We start from the raw sequence: 14,974 nt of genomic DNA, 5'->3' as shown, positions 1-14,974 counted from the left end.
TATGTCCCTGGCATTTAGTAAATGCTCGTAAATATTAGCTATTGTCATCATCTTTGCTACAGCTACTGTTGCACAATATGCCAAAGATGAGATGGTATCGATCCCTGTCCGAAGTATCTTTGACTTTTCCACAGATGCTTTTCACGGTGTCGCGAAAAGCATAAACACCATGCCGGTTTTCTAGCTACAGAGACTGAGGCCTGCCAGAGAGGCTTTCTATACATCCTGCGAACATTTTTTACTGCCGTCTGCCTATTATTTGCTCTGAGTGTCTTTTTTGTTTTGTGATTGTCACTCAGAAGTTTTGTTCGAGACAGAAATGAAACACCTGATACTATTTATAGGTGACTTCCTTTATTAGCGAGTAAGATTTGGGGAGCGTGATTTCACGTACTAAGAATAATGCTGTCTCCCAATGGGCAGTCCATACCAGCTCTGCATTGCTCATTTACATTTGAGAAAACTGGCTAAATGGAGGACACGGATGAGTAAGATATCTCATGTTTCTCTTTCTTTAGCAATCTTTCTTTTTTTTTTTTTTTAATTTTTTTTTAACGTTTATTTATTTTTGAGACAGAGAGAGACAGAGCATGAACAGGGGAGGGACAGAGAGAGAGGGAGACACAGAATCCGAAACAGGCTCCAGGCTCTGAGCTGTCAGCACAGAGCCCGACACGGGGCTCGAACTCACGGACCATGAGATCATGACCTGAGCTGAAGTAAGACGCTTAACCGACCGAGCCACCCAGGTGCCCCTCTTTAGCAATCTTTCAACAGCTGTGTGTTCCAATTTCCCCATCTCTGCAGTCAGGATAATCTCTATACCGCCCAGCCTCAACACACACGGAACAAAAGGAGGATAAAGTGAAATAATGGATGTAGAAAGTAAAGAGAAAATCAGGGAAGCTAGGCTCGGCAGAAGTGACTGGACATTAGAGACGAAAGGGTTGGAAGACTTGGGGGCTAGCCTTGCCAGAAAGTTGAAAATGTACTGAGATGAGTTACAAAATACACGTTTCCAAAGCCTGGGGTATAAAGTTCTGGCATTCTGTCATTGGAACTAGTATAAATCCGGTCTTGCCACAACGTCTGTCATTAGTGAAAATTAATGAATCAATATATTATTCATGGCATTTAATAAAGCTATAAATGCAAATTTTATTTGCATCATCGAAAGTAACATCATTTATCCCACTAATTGTACAACACGGTTTCCAGGAATGCTGGCATTGGAGTCCTAGCACAGTATCCTAAGTGAGACTGATGATATCAGCTTTTGGCTTTTTCTTCTGTGTCCCCTTTCCCGATCTAGCAGTAGAATTTGGTGCTGCCACTTACCTAAATGATTCATGGCATCTCTTTCCCACCAAAGGGACCCAATGATCAAAGAGTTTAGAAACTGAAAAGGCTGAGATCCAGGGGCATGAAAATTAAATTTGAATTCATCATTGGAAAAGCATTGAACCTGAATTTTAGTGTTGTCTCTGCATTTAACTAGCTGGGTGACTTCGAGCAAGACATATCCCTTTTTAGCTTCATCATCTGTAAAAAAGTGGCAGGAAAATGAAGAGAAGAGGGAGGAGTTCTAGGACATCAGAGCCTGAAGTCACCTTCGGAGACCAGAAAGTATAGCATTCGTGGCCTACATGGATAAGGAAACTAAAGCTAAAGAGAGATTAAGAGGCTTCAGTAGTGGGCACCTGGGTGGCTCAGTCAGTTAAGCGTCCCACTCTTGGGTTTGGCTCAGGTTGTGATCTCACATTGATGAGTTCGAGCCCCATGTCAGGCTCCATGCTGACAGAGCAGAGTCTTCTTGGGATTCTCTCTCTCCCTCTCTCTGTCCCTCTCCTGCTCACTCTCTCTGTCTCTCTCTCAAAATAAATAACCAAACTTAAAAACGTTTTTTAAAACGAAGAGACTGTGGTAGTGTCCCCTTGTAAGCACTAGGGTGTCAGCTCAATTCTGATTCAGGAGAAAATGCTGAGCCAGCCCTAGTGCTAGGAGCTTCCTTGTGTCAGCCTATCTGAACACCTCCACTAGGGAGCTTAAAGGGAAGCAAGGTGACCTAGAGCATTTATGCAACATCCCTCAATGCCTCCGTTCCTCCTTCTGGGTAGTGTACATTCTGAGAGAAAGTTACTCAATATATGTTAGCTGTGGGCAAGTGTGTTTCTCAAGGTTCTGAACTAAGCAAGGTCATACCTTATTACCACCAGAGTAAAGAAGGCGCTGCTCCTTCAGGCAGGCTGTTGGAGCCTAATGAATAGATTGGAGCAGGGAGCAAGTCTGGAGTATTTGCCAAACAGCCTGGCCAGCTGGGGGCATACATCCATAAAAAAGTAAATGGGTTGCCTTCTGTTTCCATGCTCGGTCTCAGCCAAAGCGAAGACAGAATTCATCGCTTCCCATAGCCTGTTTGCCAGGGTGCTGAGTTATGTGCCCCTATCCTTCCAAACTTTGTGAGGATGAATAGGTCTTACCATCCTCTGTCCACAGTACACAAGTATGTATTGTGCTCCTTCTGGGCGTCAAGTACTGTTGGGAACAAAACAAAGCCCCTGCCCTTGAGGAGCTACCTTATAGTGTGGGGAGATGGTCAGTAATTAAATAAGCAAGTGAATATAGAATGTACCACCACTACACACACACACGCGCGCGCGCACACACACACACACACACGGATATGTATGTATATTATGGAGGGAGGAAAAAAGCAGAGTAAAGGAGATAGGGAGTGTTGGGAGATTTTAGTGTGATGAGGTAACATTGGTGCGGGAACCAAAAGAAGTAATGAAACACATCAGACCAGTATCTGGGGAAGGGTATTTTAGGCAGAGGGAACAGTAAGTACTAAGACCCTTAGGTGTGCTAAATGCAAGCTTTTGTCTCTTCCCTTTTCCAGAGTAGAAAATTGAAGGTGCTTACGTGGTTGGTTGTAAATGATCAATATATATACTAAGGAATCTGACAACATAAGGCAGTATATATATATATATATATATATATATATATATATATATATGGATATATATATCTCAAGATATATATATCAAGATATATATATCGAGATATATGTGTGTATATATATGTGTATGTGTATATATATATATATACATACACATACATACACACTATAAAGTCCTGTCATTGTTATTGTATAAAATTACTGATTGGGGTATAATACAGCTTTGCAGAAGTGTGTTTTTAAAGCCTGAGTAGTTAGAGCTAACTGAAAGATGTTCAGCAGACCCTGAATAGTCAGCAATTGTTATATCTAATGACTATATATTTTTCATTTATAGTAAATATACTTAAATCCTTAAATAATATCAACTAGCCTTCATCCAATTTAGAATGTACAAGAAAGAGCTATACACCATGAGACAAGCATTAAGTTAGACCCCCGTGTAGAATACTTTCAACTGAACAAAGCTGCAATTCTTTCTTCCTTTTTTTCCCCCTTCTTTCTTTTCTCTCTTCTTTCCTTTTTTCCTTTCTTCTCCTTTTAACATTTTAGGGTCACTGTCACAAATAAACTTCTGACACTCAGAAGTTAGCCTTCTGAGTTAATGATACACCAAAATGGAACGCAGAAGAAAAACTTAATCTAACTACAAATGGTCTAAAAATTGATAAGCCAGTGAGGAATCCCACCATTGAAGAAAGTGATCTTCAAGGAGAAGACTTGGCTATCCCCTGTCTCTATTCTGTGAGTTTTCTTTTGAAGAGCTCACTAGAGGGGCACCAGGGTGGCTCAGTTGGTTAAGTGTCCAACTTCAACTCAGAGCCCATGGTTCACAAGTTCGAGCCCTGTGTTGGGCTCTGTGCTGACAGCTCAGGACCTGGAGCCTGCTTCAGATTCTGTGTCTTCCTCTCTCTCTGCCCCTTCTCCACTCATGCTCTGTCTCTCTCTCTCTCAAAAATAAGTAAACAATAAAAAAAAAAAAAAAATTAGTGGAAAAATTATCAGGAAGAGGGAGGACAATTGTGGAAATGTGAAAATCTAAATCTAAGTGGATCATTCAAACACATTTATTAGCTTGGTTCCTATTAATCCAGGGACTGATTCGTGATATTGCAGTAGCATAAGGTTTGGTTGACAATGTCATTTTCCACTTGTGACTGGCTTGACGCTATGGCCTCTTTATTATTGGGTGCAGGGAGGAAGAAGCCATCTTGGAGGTTTTGTTATATTTCTTACTCACAGAACATGTTTGAAATTCATCTGTCTCGGGTCTCCTAGGTCTTCTTTGAGAAGAAAAAAGAGCCCAGAGTGAAATTTGTAATTCAGAATCAACTCTTTTATATGCAAATTATTCTTAGTTTCTGCCGGTGGTGGTTTCTGCATCTTCCAATATGTTTTATGGAACCAGTGTCCTCAAAAGCACCCTTGGGAAGTGTAGGGTATCATCCAGATGTGTATTTTATTCATGTCTAAAATACAATTTGGTGACTTATTTCTCAACTCTCAAGGGGAGTAATATAGCTGGTTTGGGGCAGGTCCATAACCCCATAGGAGTGGATATGGAACCTCTTGGGATGTTTTTGGGGTTTTTTGTTTTTTGTTTTTTACCAGATTTATCTATTTAACTCCTTATTTAGTTATTTTTGACAGACTGGGCTGAAGCACATAAGGAGAACCTTTCACCTAATTGTATCCTGAGCATGCCTTGTATTTAGGACCCACATTTTTTCTAATATTAGCATAGAGGTATCATAGAACTCCCTCTACAAATTAGGGTCTTCATTGTGGAAATGGTGTTTCCAATAGTGGAACAGTGCATTTCAACTCAAGAGAAGAAGTCCCAAATTATTTTATTTCTCACATAATTAGAACCCATGTGTATAGTTCTTTATAGTAGCCAAAACATTTTAACACAGGTGTCTCATTTGATTCTTTTTTTTTTTTTTTTGAGAGAGAGAGAGAGAGAGAGAGAGAGAGAGAGAGAGAGAGAGAGAGAGAGAATCTCAAGCAGGCTCCATGCTTAGTGCAGAGCCCCACGCAGGGCTCACGCCCACCACCCTAGGATCATGACCTGAGCTGAAATCAAGAGGCAGATGCTCAACCAACTGAGCCACCCAGGCGCCCCTCATTTGATTCTTGAAGATAATAGCTCTATGAGTTAGATAGGGCAGGTGCTATTAGGGAGAGTATGTGACCTTATTGAACACCTGTACTCACTGTTCTGGGGTCATGGACTCATCCCAGCTCTTCAGCTCCTAATACTGTGTGGTCCAAGGCCCAGCAGCATCAACATCACCTGGGATATTGTTAGAAATACAGTCAGAATCCCTGGGAGTGGAGCCCAATGGTCTGTGTTTCAACAAACCCTCCTGGTGATTCTGATGGGTCCTATAGTTTGAGAATCCCACCACACCCGTACGCTTGCTCGGGTGACTTTAGTACTGGGCAAACAATGTGAGTTCATCATAGTTGTAAGTTTGAAAGTTTTTTCTACTCTACCTCTTTCCCTACTTGCTAGCCTTGGGATCCGGGATAGGTCACTTAACAGCTGACCCCTGGTGATGCGTTTCATCTGCAGAATGAGTAATAATAATAATAATAATAATAATAATAATAATAGCTTCCCTGCCTCAAGTCCTACAGATGAGATCATACAATTTTTTACTAGCTTCCATTATTTACACAGAGTTTGAGTCTTAGGACAAGCTTAGGTTTGTTGCTTTTATATTTGGGGAGTAGTTTAAGCTTAATTATTTAGGAATTGGCAGAAGCCATACTTTCTGAAAGTGGTGAGGAGACTTACAAGCAGTGGGGTGCTGGGGCCAGTTCCTACCGGCTTAGGAGAGCTCATTGTGTGCATGTCTTCTCAACTCTGTGTTAGTGACATCATGTTGGGAGCTTGAAATTAGCCATCGTGGGGGCGATTATGCCACAGAAATTGGTAATAGCTTCATCTGCATGAAGGTTATAGCTTCATCTGCGTGTTTGCTGGATCTGATGTTTCAGATCTATCATCATTTAAGACCCATTATAGAGATGAGCATTAGAATATATATAAAGCTAGTAGGATAGAAGTCAGAATCAGCCCACAGAAATGTTTGGTTGGCCTGCAATATTTTTAAAAAGTTAATTCGCTGTCAGATAATTTATTACACTGAGCCCCCTTTACCATAGGGCAACAATGGGCTGCAGGCGAATTGTAAATATGTGTATATTGTCCTGTGTGCAACAATCCCCATCATCCTGTTACTTTACATCCACTCAAGGGCTTCACTCTTCATGTTTTCTTACTGTCTCCTGTAGGTATTTGCATTTGTTACCCCCGATATAAAAGAAACTAAATGTGTTTTTTGGAGAATGAGTGGTTTTCCATAGCTAGGATCTGAACGTGCTGTTTTAGGCTTTCCACAAAGTTAATATAGTTGTATTTACAAAGTAGAAAGTCTGGGGAGTAATTCCCATCTTGTTCTGAATTTCAGTTGGTCTGTTTGAATATCCAAGTAAGGATTTGGCCCATTGCTTAACACTTGGGAGCCTGGACTTTTTCTTGGATGGTGAAGACTTTTGAGGGAGGTCTCTACAGGTCTCCGAAAGTGACTAATTTCTGTTTCCCAGTTTGGGGATGCATGACCTGGGCTTTGGAAATATCCACCCCTCAGTAAAATGTATAGCAGAGATGTTTATTCGCTGCTAGGACTTTATTTGAAAATTTTTTTAATGTTTATTTATTTATTTTGAGAGAGAGAGAGAGAAGGAGTGGTGGGAGGTGGGGGGCAGAGGGAGAGGGAGAGAAAGAACCCCAAGCAGGCTCAGCACTGTCAGCGAGGAGCCTGACACAGGGCTCAAACCCACAAACCATGAAATCATGACCTGAGCCGAAATCAAGAGTTGGACACTTAACCGACTGAGCCACCCAGGTGCCCCGAAAATGATTTTGATGGGAAGAATGAGATAACGATGTTTTCTTTCAGATCAAAGTTTGTATGTGCTTAGTTTATTTGCCTTGAGGTTTTTCTTTTTCCACAGCATAAAAGCTGTGCCACACTGTGTCTCTACGTTTGTGATGTTGGCTCTGGGCATGGCTGTCAATATGGTTGATGGACCTCTGATTAATTTTTAAGCAGGTTAACCTATTTTCCCAAGACTGGCTGATGAAATTGATACTTTTCAGTTTGGTTTGACCCAAGAAGCGCTAACTTTCCCTGTCCCATTGAAAAAATGTTTATTAAACAATTACGATGGGACAGGCCTTTGAGCGCTGTGCTCAGGGGCACCTGATGAACCATAAACAAAGCCCGGATGTGGTTAATGCTCTAAGCGGAAGAGCATGGGGTTTCATATGTGTCATACAATCTTTTCAGGTCTCCAGGTAGTTTTCTACCTAAAGTATTACCCCCTTAAAACGTATATGATTACTTGTATCACACCCCAAATTTTCACTTGGTAAAAAAAGGAAATGTTTGGAATCATGTATGAGATAGGTTTACTTTATCAGCAAGTGTCATTTAGGATGATTGTTTCTGGGGACCTCCTTTCTACTTGTTGGATGATATGCTGCCCAATTCATGAATCATCGAACAAAGCCAATTAGATCTTTAGATTAAAAAAAAAAAAAGAATAATTCTTCGTATAAGAAAACTTGTACCACCTTGCTGGTAACCTGTTCAAACTAATTCTGCTCTATAGGTATAGATTTAGTGGGTTTTCTTGAATGGGAAAATTCAGATGGGTGATATGAAGTCAAAAGTTTTCTTCCAGCTGCTAACTTTTATAATGAAAATGATGGCTTTCTGGCAAAATATCTAAGTACAGCACTTGTATAGGTTGTTTCCAGATCCCAGAAGTACTTTGCGTTGTGGAGACAAGAGAAGAACAGGGAGTCACTGGGAGCTGTTTGCTAGCTGTATCACTGAGGGAAAGTTATTTAAGCTCTGGGAGCCTTAATCATAAAGGATAAAATACCTACTTTTGGGTTCCCTGAGAATTAAATGATCTACTACAAGTTCTTAGCCTGTAATACACAATAAACACTAGGTATTATTTTCTTAAAGATTTTTTTAATCTTTATTTCTTGATCTTTTTGAGAGAAAGACAGTGAAGTCCGTGAATCTGTGACCTGAGCCGAAGTTGGACGCTCAACCGACTGAGCCATCCAGGCAGCCCCCCAAAGATATATATATTTTTTAATTTAAGTTAGACCTGACAAATTATCTTCTTTCACTAGTTCAGTGTCATATTGATGATTTTTAGATTTTCTTTTTTCTTTTTTTTTTAGTCCATAGGAAATGATCCTCAACTCATGTTGATGATTATTAGATTTTTTCTTTCTTTCTTTCTTTCTTTCTTTCTTTCTTTCTTTCTTTCTTTCTTTCTTTCTCTTTCTTTTTTTGTCCATGCAAAATTATCCTCAACCGAGACATATGGACCAGCAATAATACAACTCTTGGGGGCCATGAATTAAACTTTTGAGGATGCAAAGGAGCCATTCTCCCCTAAGCCTGCCCCACAGCCAACTCATTCCCATCTTCTTTTTTCCCCCTGTACCTGGGAGAAAGGGAGTTTTTGTCTCAGAGGAGCATGAAAAGGCACTTTAGGACCACCTCCACCATTAATAAAATAGCCAACATCTTTTGAGCCTTTTGTACATATATTATTATCATGAAATCTCTACAACAACATTGTACAGTGGATATCATCCCCATTTTACAGAGAAGCAGCCTGAGGCTTGACAAGTTAAATAGCTTGCCCCACATCCCTCAGTTAAGTGTTAGAGCTAGAATTCAAAGCCAAGTCTATCTAAACTCCAAAGCCCAGGCCTGGGAAAAGGAGAGCTGGATTTCGAAGGCTCAAAGGTGTTTGTCTCCAGCTCCTAGGCTCGCTGTGCCTCCCTAAGGACCTCATCGTGTCAAAGAAGTGTGGGATTCTCTCTGCTCTCAGAAACTTCTCACTCTCTGCCCTGCAGGGGAGCCCCGGTCTTAGCGATGCGCTCTGTTCGCTTCCTGTGGCTGCTGTAACAAATTATCCCAAACGTAGTGGCTTAAGACAACAGAAATGGATTCAGTCATAGTTCTGGAGGCCACATGACCCAAATCAAGGTGATGGCAGGACCACACTTCCCTTAGAGGCTCTCGGGCAGATTCTGTTCCTTGCCTCTTCCAGCTTCTGGTGGCTGTTGGCGTTTGTTGGCCTGTAGTGCAGTACTCCAATCTCTGCCTCTGTCTTTACCTGGCCTTCTCCTCTGGCCATCAGCTCTTTACTGTGTGTCTCATAAGGAAACTCGGCAGTGGACTTAGAGTCCACTCAGATAATACAGGATGTTCTCTTCATCTCAGGATCCTTAACTGAATGACATCTGCAAAGACCCTTTTTCAAAATCAGGTAACAGTCACAGGCTCTAAAAATTAGGACATGAACATACCTTTCAGGGCCCACCAGTTCAACCCATGACACATGCTATTGGATGCTTTCCCAGCAAGCAGGCAATTTCCTGTCCCTCATTTCCCACTCTGGGCAGACACGATGTCCGGCCAAGGTGCTTCTCTGGCAGAATGACTAATTACAACCAGATTTCACAACTCAGTGTTTCAAAAATATTGTCATGCTTTTACTGTTAATAACACATTTTTAAGTCCAGCTAAAAGCCTACGGGGCTTCCCCGGAAGTGGTCATAGCCTCTCTCATGAGGTTTTGTTCTCTTTCAGATTGCTGACCTGCAGCTCCATAAACTGGATGAACTGGACTGTCTGATTCAGGGCCTGCTTTACGTCGACTCCATTGGCTTCAATGGCAAGCCAGAATGTTACTATTTTGAAAATCCCACAAATCCTGAATTGTGTCAAAAAAAGCCGTACTGCCTTGATAACCCATACCCTATGTTGCTGGTGAACATGGGCTCGGGTGTCAGCATCCTAGCAGTGTACTCCAAGGACAACTATAAAAGAGTTACAGGGACCAGGTAAACATGGTTTCTACTAGAAGAACCTTTCTGTACTTAAATCCAGGCGTCTCTCTTGAAGACCAGTTTGTAAAAAGATTCTTTGTACTGAGTCCATTTTTAAAAGAAGGATCTTACGCTCCTCAGCCAACCAGAAAGGATTTATTGCATGATACGTTAAAATAGTAGAAGGATGCTTTATATAAAGGTGAATAAAACACAGTCCTTACCCTGCTGGAAACTGGTCAGGTTGAGGGAAGGATTAGCACACACCAAACAGAAGGCAGTCCATGTTAAGTGCCAAATGAATGGCAGGGACAATAAGAGAGTAGAATTCAGAAGAAAGGATGCTTGGGATGGTCAGAGATGGCTTCGGAAGAAACCTTCTCTTGGAATTTCCTTGGTGCCTGGCACAGGATGCGTGGCTTGAAATAAATCACCACTGCAACCAGTAAAGCAAACTGGGTTTACAAAAAATGTTTTTTTTTTTTACCCTGAGTTAAATGTTCCAGCTGAAAGCCAGAACGGTTGGCACAGGGCACAGGGACTCTGCAAGTGCAACTGACGGGAAGACAGTGCCGCAGCTGCACTTGGGCGGGGTGCCTTGCTTTTAGCGCACGCACACACCCAAGTGCAGTTGTGCCCAGCTTCCTGTTCGTAGTGATTCAACAGGGGCAAAAGAATCCAGTGTCAGAAATCTCTGAGAAATGCTAGTGTAAACAAAATCTAGGAAGTTTCTCTTACTTCTAAGTGAAGGATTCGGTGTGAAGTGTTTCTCCCACCAATTGGAGCACAGAACCCGTTTTTGGAGGAATAACTTAAGGAACCAGTGCCAGGTGGAATGCATGGTTTTGGACATGGTATCAAACCCGTCGTTGTTAATAGATGAAGATATCGTGGAACTTCTCTGGGCCTCAGTGCCCTTGTTTGTGCCACAAAGGGGGTTGTTTCTTAGGTTGTTTCTATGGGCATTTCTAGTGCTGACATCCTCCACTATTACTTCCCTATTAGGAGAAGAGCACTGTTTTTCGGGCGTATTTCTCTGCCCTGTGATGGGTCCGCATTAGTCAGTGTGATTCACCACTGGGGAAGAGAAGATTTAGTCCTCCAGGAGACTTGGGCAATGTCTGGAGACTTTTTTTTTTTTTTTGGTTGTCATAATTGGATGTGGGGTGTGACTGGCATCTAGTGGCTAGAGGCCAGGGACACCGCTAAATATCCTACAAAGCACAGGGAAGCCCCCAACAACAAAAAGGTACTGAACCCCAAAAGTCAATAGTACTGCTGTTGAGGAACCCTGGCATGTGCGTGCACACACACACACATACACACACACACACACACACACACTCCGACTGAATCCTGCTTGTGTTCAGAATATCGAATGTTAATCTCTACTCGGCACACATTTTCTCAGTGAGCATACAGAACTAAGCTTCCTTGCTCACAGAAGAATCACAGCTGTCCCACGACTGTATTAGGACTGTCAGGAGTGTCAAAGACAAATGAATATTTCGGCCAAGCTGGTTTTACCTTAGAGAGTGATCTCCTAATACAAGTACAGTTTTGAAGAAACTACAGACTTCTTCCCAGAAGGAGTCCTTGATTGGTAGGAGCTAGTCCCAAGGTAACAAGCTAAATAAACACTTTTCCTCAGTTAGAGATATTTATAATTTCGTTGATTAACACTTAGCAAATTCATGCATCACAATCACAATTCTATTTTCTCAAACTTGGAAGTTCCAGGAATCTAGGTCATCTTCTTGAACAGCTGCTAATGAGCTAATTGTGGTGTTTGGCTTCTATTACATGTGTAATCATGCTCATGAATTCCCATTATTGGTAAATGCCCATGAATGACCGGTGTGTTACAACCATCAACAGACCCTGTCTGGATATCCAAGTTACTCTGCAAATGCTTTTCGACCAGTAGTTTTGGAAACATGCTATAGCCGACTGAAGGTTCATAGAGAGCCCTTTCGAGGGCTGCCACAGGTAGGGGAAGGAAAGGAAACATCAGTTCTGTGGGCTGCAGCTCCTCCTTGGCCAACCAGAGTTGTTCTGCCAAAGGCTTCCAAGTTACAAAAGCACCGATATAAATAAACTATTATGGTCGGCAACGAACGTCAGTTTGTAAAACACACTTTGGGAATCACTGATCTAAGCAAATGGCTTCAGCTTTAAGTTTACTACTGCTATCGTGAACTGGTGGCTATAACTCCAGGTTTTTTGTGATTATGTAATACTCTATTTTCTCAAACATTTTTATTTTTAGGAAGCCACATCATTACAGGAGATCAGTTTCTTTTAAGCATATGACTTTATTATTTTTTTTTAATTTTATTTTTTATTTTATTTTTTTTTTAATTTTTTTTTTTCAATGTTTGTTTATTTTTGGGACAGAGAGAGACAGAGCATGAATGGGGGAGGGGCAGAGAGAGAGGGAGACACAGAATCGGAAACAGCCTCCAGGCTCTGAGCCATCAGCCCAGAGCCCGACGCGGGGCTCGAACTCACGGACCGCGAGATCGTGACCTGGCTGAAGTCGGACGCTTAACCGACTGCGCCACCCAGGCGCCCCTATTTTTTATTTTTTTAAATTTACATCCAAATTAGTTAGCATATAGTACTTTATTATTTTTTTAATGTTTATTTATTTTTGAGAGAGAGACAGAGAGACAGAGAGAGGGGAGGGGCAGAGAGAGAGGGAAACACAGAATCCGAAGCAGGCTCCAGGCTCTGAGCGATCAACACAGAGCCGGACATGGGGCTCAAACTCACAAACTGCGAGATCATGACCTGAGCCAAAGTCGGACGCTAAACTGACTGAGCCACCCAGGCGCCCCTTAAGCATACGATTTTAAATGGTTCGTTTCATGTTATGTGTAATTTTATCACATCCTAGATGAGGTAGTGACCCCCTTTTTGTTCTATTGACACTACTCCAATTTTATTGTAGAAGCTAAAGAAAAAAGAGGACTTTACAGCTGACATTGTTGGAATGTGCAGATTATTAAAAGGGGAATGTAAAGAATTTTGGAACTTAGGTGAAAGTAATAGCGCAGCTCATCTCATTGTTCTGGAATCTATTTTAAGGGCACAAGCCCTCAGTAATTGAAGGTTTCTTCTCCTTTTCCCTAAAATCCCTCACTACAAGGTTGTTGGTTTTTGGAAAAAAAAAAAAAAATGATGATGATGCTATTCGACAGCTGCTCCCTGGCAGTATGTTTTTGTGTCCAGTTTGCTGAGGGTCTTACCGTGTCTATGGAAACAAACTGATGTACCTGATCATGAGCGAGAGAATCACTTTGATTAAATCCTGGTTAGCAGGTTGAGGATATTAATAAAGTGCTCTTCTGCGACTGTGCGTCCTTTCCTCCCATCTGCAGCGTGCCAGCGACGCACATGCATGCTCGCTTTCCCCACGCAGCCCCGATGCTTTGTCTGGAGCCACGGGTCATCTTCCAGCCACACAAAGCACTCGTCCGTGTCCACTCATACCAACACATCAGTTGACGAATTGCCTTCTTTCTAAGTCCGCCAATGTCTCCGGTTGCCTAGATTGAGAGTAGGTTGTTGACTGCCTTGATTGACAGGAATACCTGATGTTCAAAGAAAGGTTATTAGCATGGATGAAAGCAGCTAGAAGCATGAGAAATGACTTAAAAACATACAGAGACAAATCCAGATGGCACGCAAACCAAAAATTGTCCCCACTAAAATATACTAGCTTTGGAGGGCAGACTGAAACCGACAAGGTGTGTGCCACACCGTGTTAAATGTAAATAAGTTTTCTTAGAGAAAATCCAAATGTCTACTGTGACGGACTTGCCAAGGCAGGGATGTCCATGAGATCTTTTATTTCCTCCTGCTACTGTACCTTCAGTGTGGGTAGCTGCCTCTGGTGGTGCCTAGCTACATAATTTTCCACAAGGAGCTATAGTTTCAATCAAGTATGTATTTTTGTAAGAATTACTATTTAAGAAATATCACATACAGTTTTGTTTTAGATACAACTTAAAGAACTGTGTGCCTGTCTATAATCTGGCACCTTCTTGTCAACAGTTATTGACAGAAAATAGAGTTTCCCCTAGAGTTTCTTGCTTCAAATTTAAATTTAAAATAACCTTCACCTCCACTTGAATTTTCTCTTAGAATTAAAAAGCCAGTACCCAAACACACATGGGCTTCCCAGGGCTAGCAGCTCATGGAGCTTGAGGACAAAACTGACATAAGCAATTGACTCTTCTGCATTTGCTCGTCTACGTGGTAGAGTGAAACCCAGGCCAGGGTCAGTGCCTCTTTCCCTGCCCGGAGGTCACTGGTGATAGCTCCACTCCAAGCCTGCTTCTCTTTCTGTCACGTAACTTTGACATTAAGACGCAACTAAATTCATTCTCAACTACCATAATTAGTTTCTAATTTTGTCTAAAGAGACTATTTTAGAAGACTTTTCCCCAAAACGACTGAAAGCTTTTAAAACATAGCTGAGCGTTGAAACTGTTTTATGACCTTTGTTACAATTTTTGACTACTGGGTAGTAAGTAAAATATTAATAACCTTTTCCAGAGTCTACCAGAAAAAAATCCAGTATGTGAGCCATCAGTGGTTTCCGTTTTGAAATTTCTAAGAAGGTTCAATGAGATTATGTCTCCTAGAGGTCAAGGTAAAAGATAACAGCTTCTGGGCAGGCTTTTCCTCACAACCCTAGGTCAGTCTGGCTCTGCACTTGTGAACTTCGTGTACACAAGGTTTCTTTTTCCAAGTATTTGTATGAAGCTACACTTTTTTTTCATAGCAGTCATTTCTCTGGTTATTTGCTGCTTTCAGACCACTTACATAAGAGAGATCCTGATTCGCCCCATTTTATAGGTGAGAAGACTCAGTGAGATTCTTAGGTTAGTGGCTAGCTGAAGGTCTCACAACGGAAATCAGTGAAAGTCTTTCTCTGGTTTTATTCTTCAATTCAGGGGCAAGTTTTCCTTGGTGTTTCTTTTTAGCCTCTGCCCTTTTTTTTTTTTTTTAATCCAATCTACCCTCAAGCTATTTTGCACCCTCCACAAAATTCAAGTGCC

The 14,974-nt window shown here is 41.6% G+C and overlaps 1 protein-coding gene across 7 annotated transcripts in view; it reads left to right on the top strand.

Moving 5' to 3' along the window:
* The window catches only part of PANK1 (pantothenate kinase 1), a 100,961-nt gene that overhangs the window by 75,213 nt on the left and 10,774 nt on the right, over positions 1-14,974 (top strand). For all 7 annotated transcript variants that reach the window (XM_086680347.1, XM_086680346.1, XM_025917954.2 and 4 more), the window contains one exon: positions 9,667-9,920. In XM_086680347.1, the coding sequence (XP_086536473.1) occupies positions 9,667-9,920 (254 nt within the window). The remainder of the gene's footprint in view (positions 1-9,666; positions 9,921-14,974) is intronic.

This window comes from Puma concolor, chromosome D2 (assembly GCF_028749965.1).
Source record: "Puma concolor isolate L17-30 chromosome D2, mPumCon1.1.hap2, whole genome shotgun sequence".
Taxonomy (NCBI): Eukaryota; Metazoa; Chordata; class Mammalia; order Carnivora; family Felidae; genus Puma; species Puma concolor.
The sequence above is the reverse complement of the archived record's forward strand: the minus strand, read 5'-3'. Positions and strand labels throughout refer to the sequence as shown.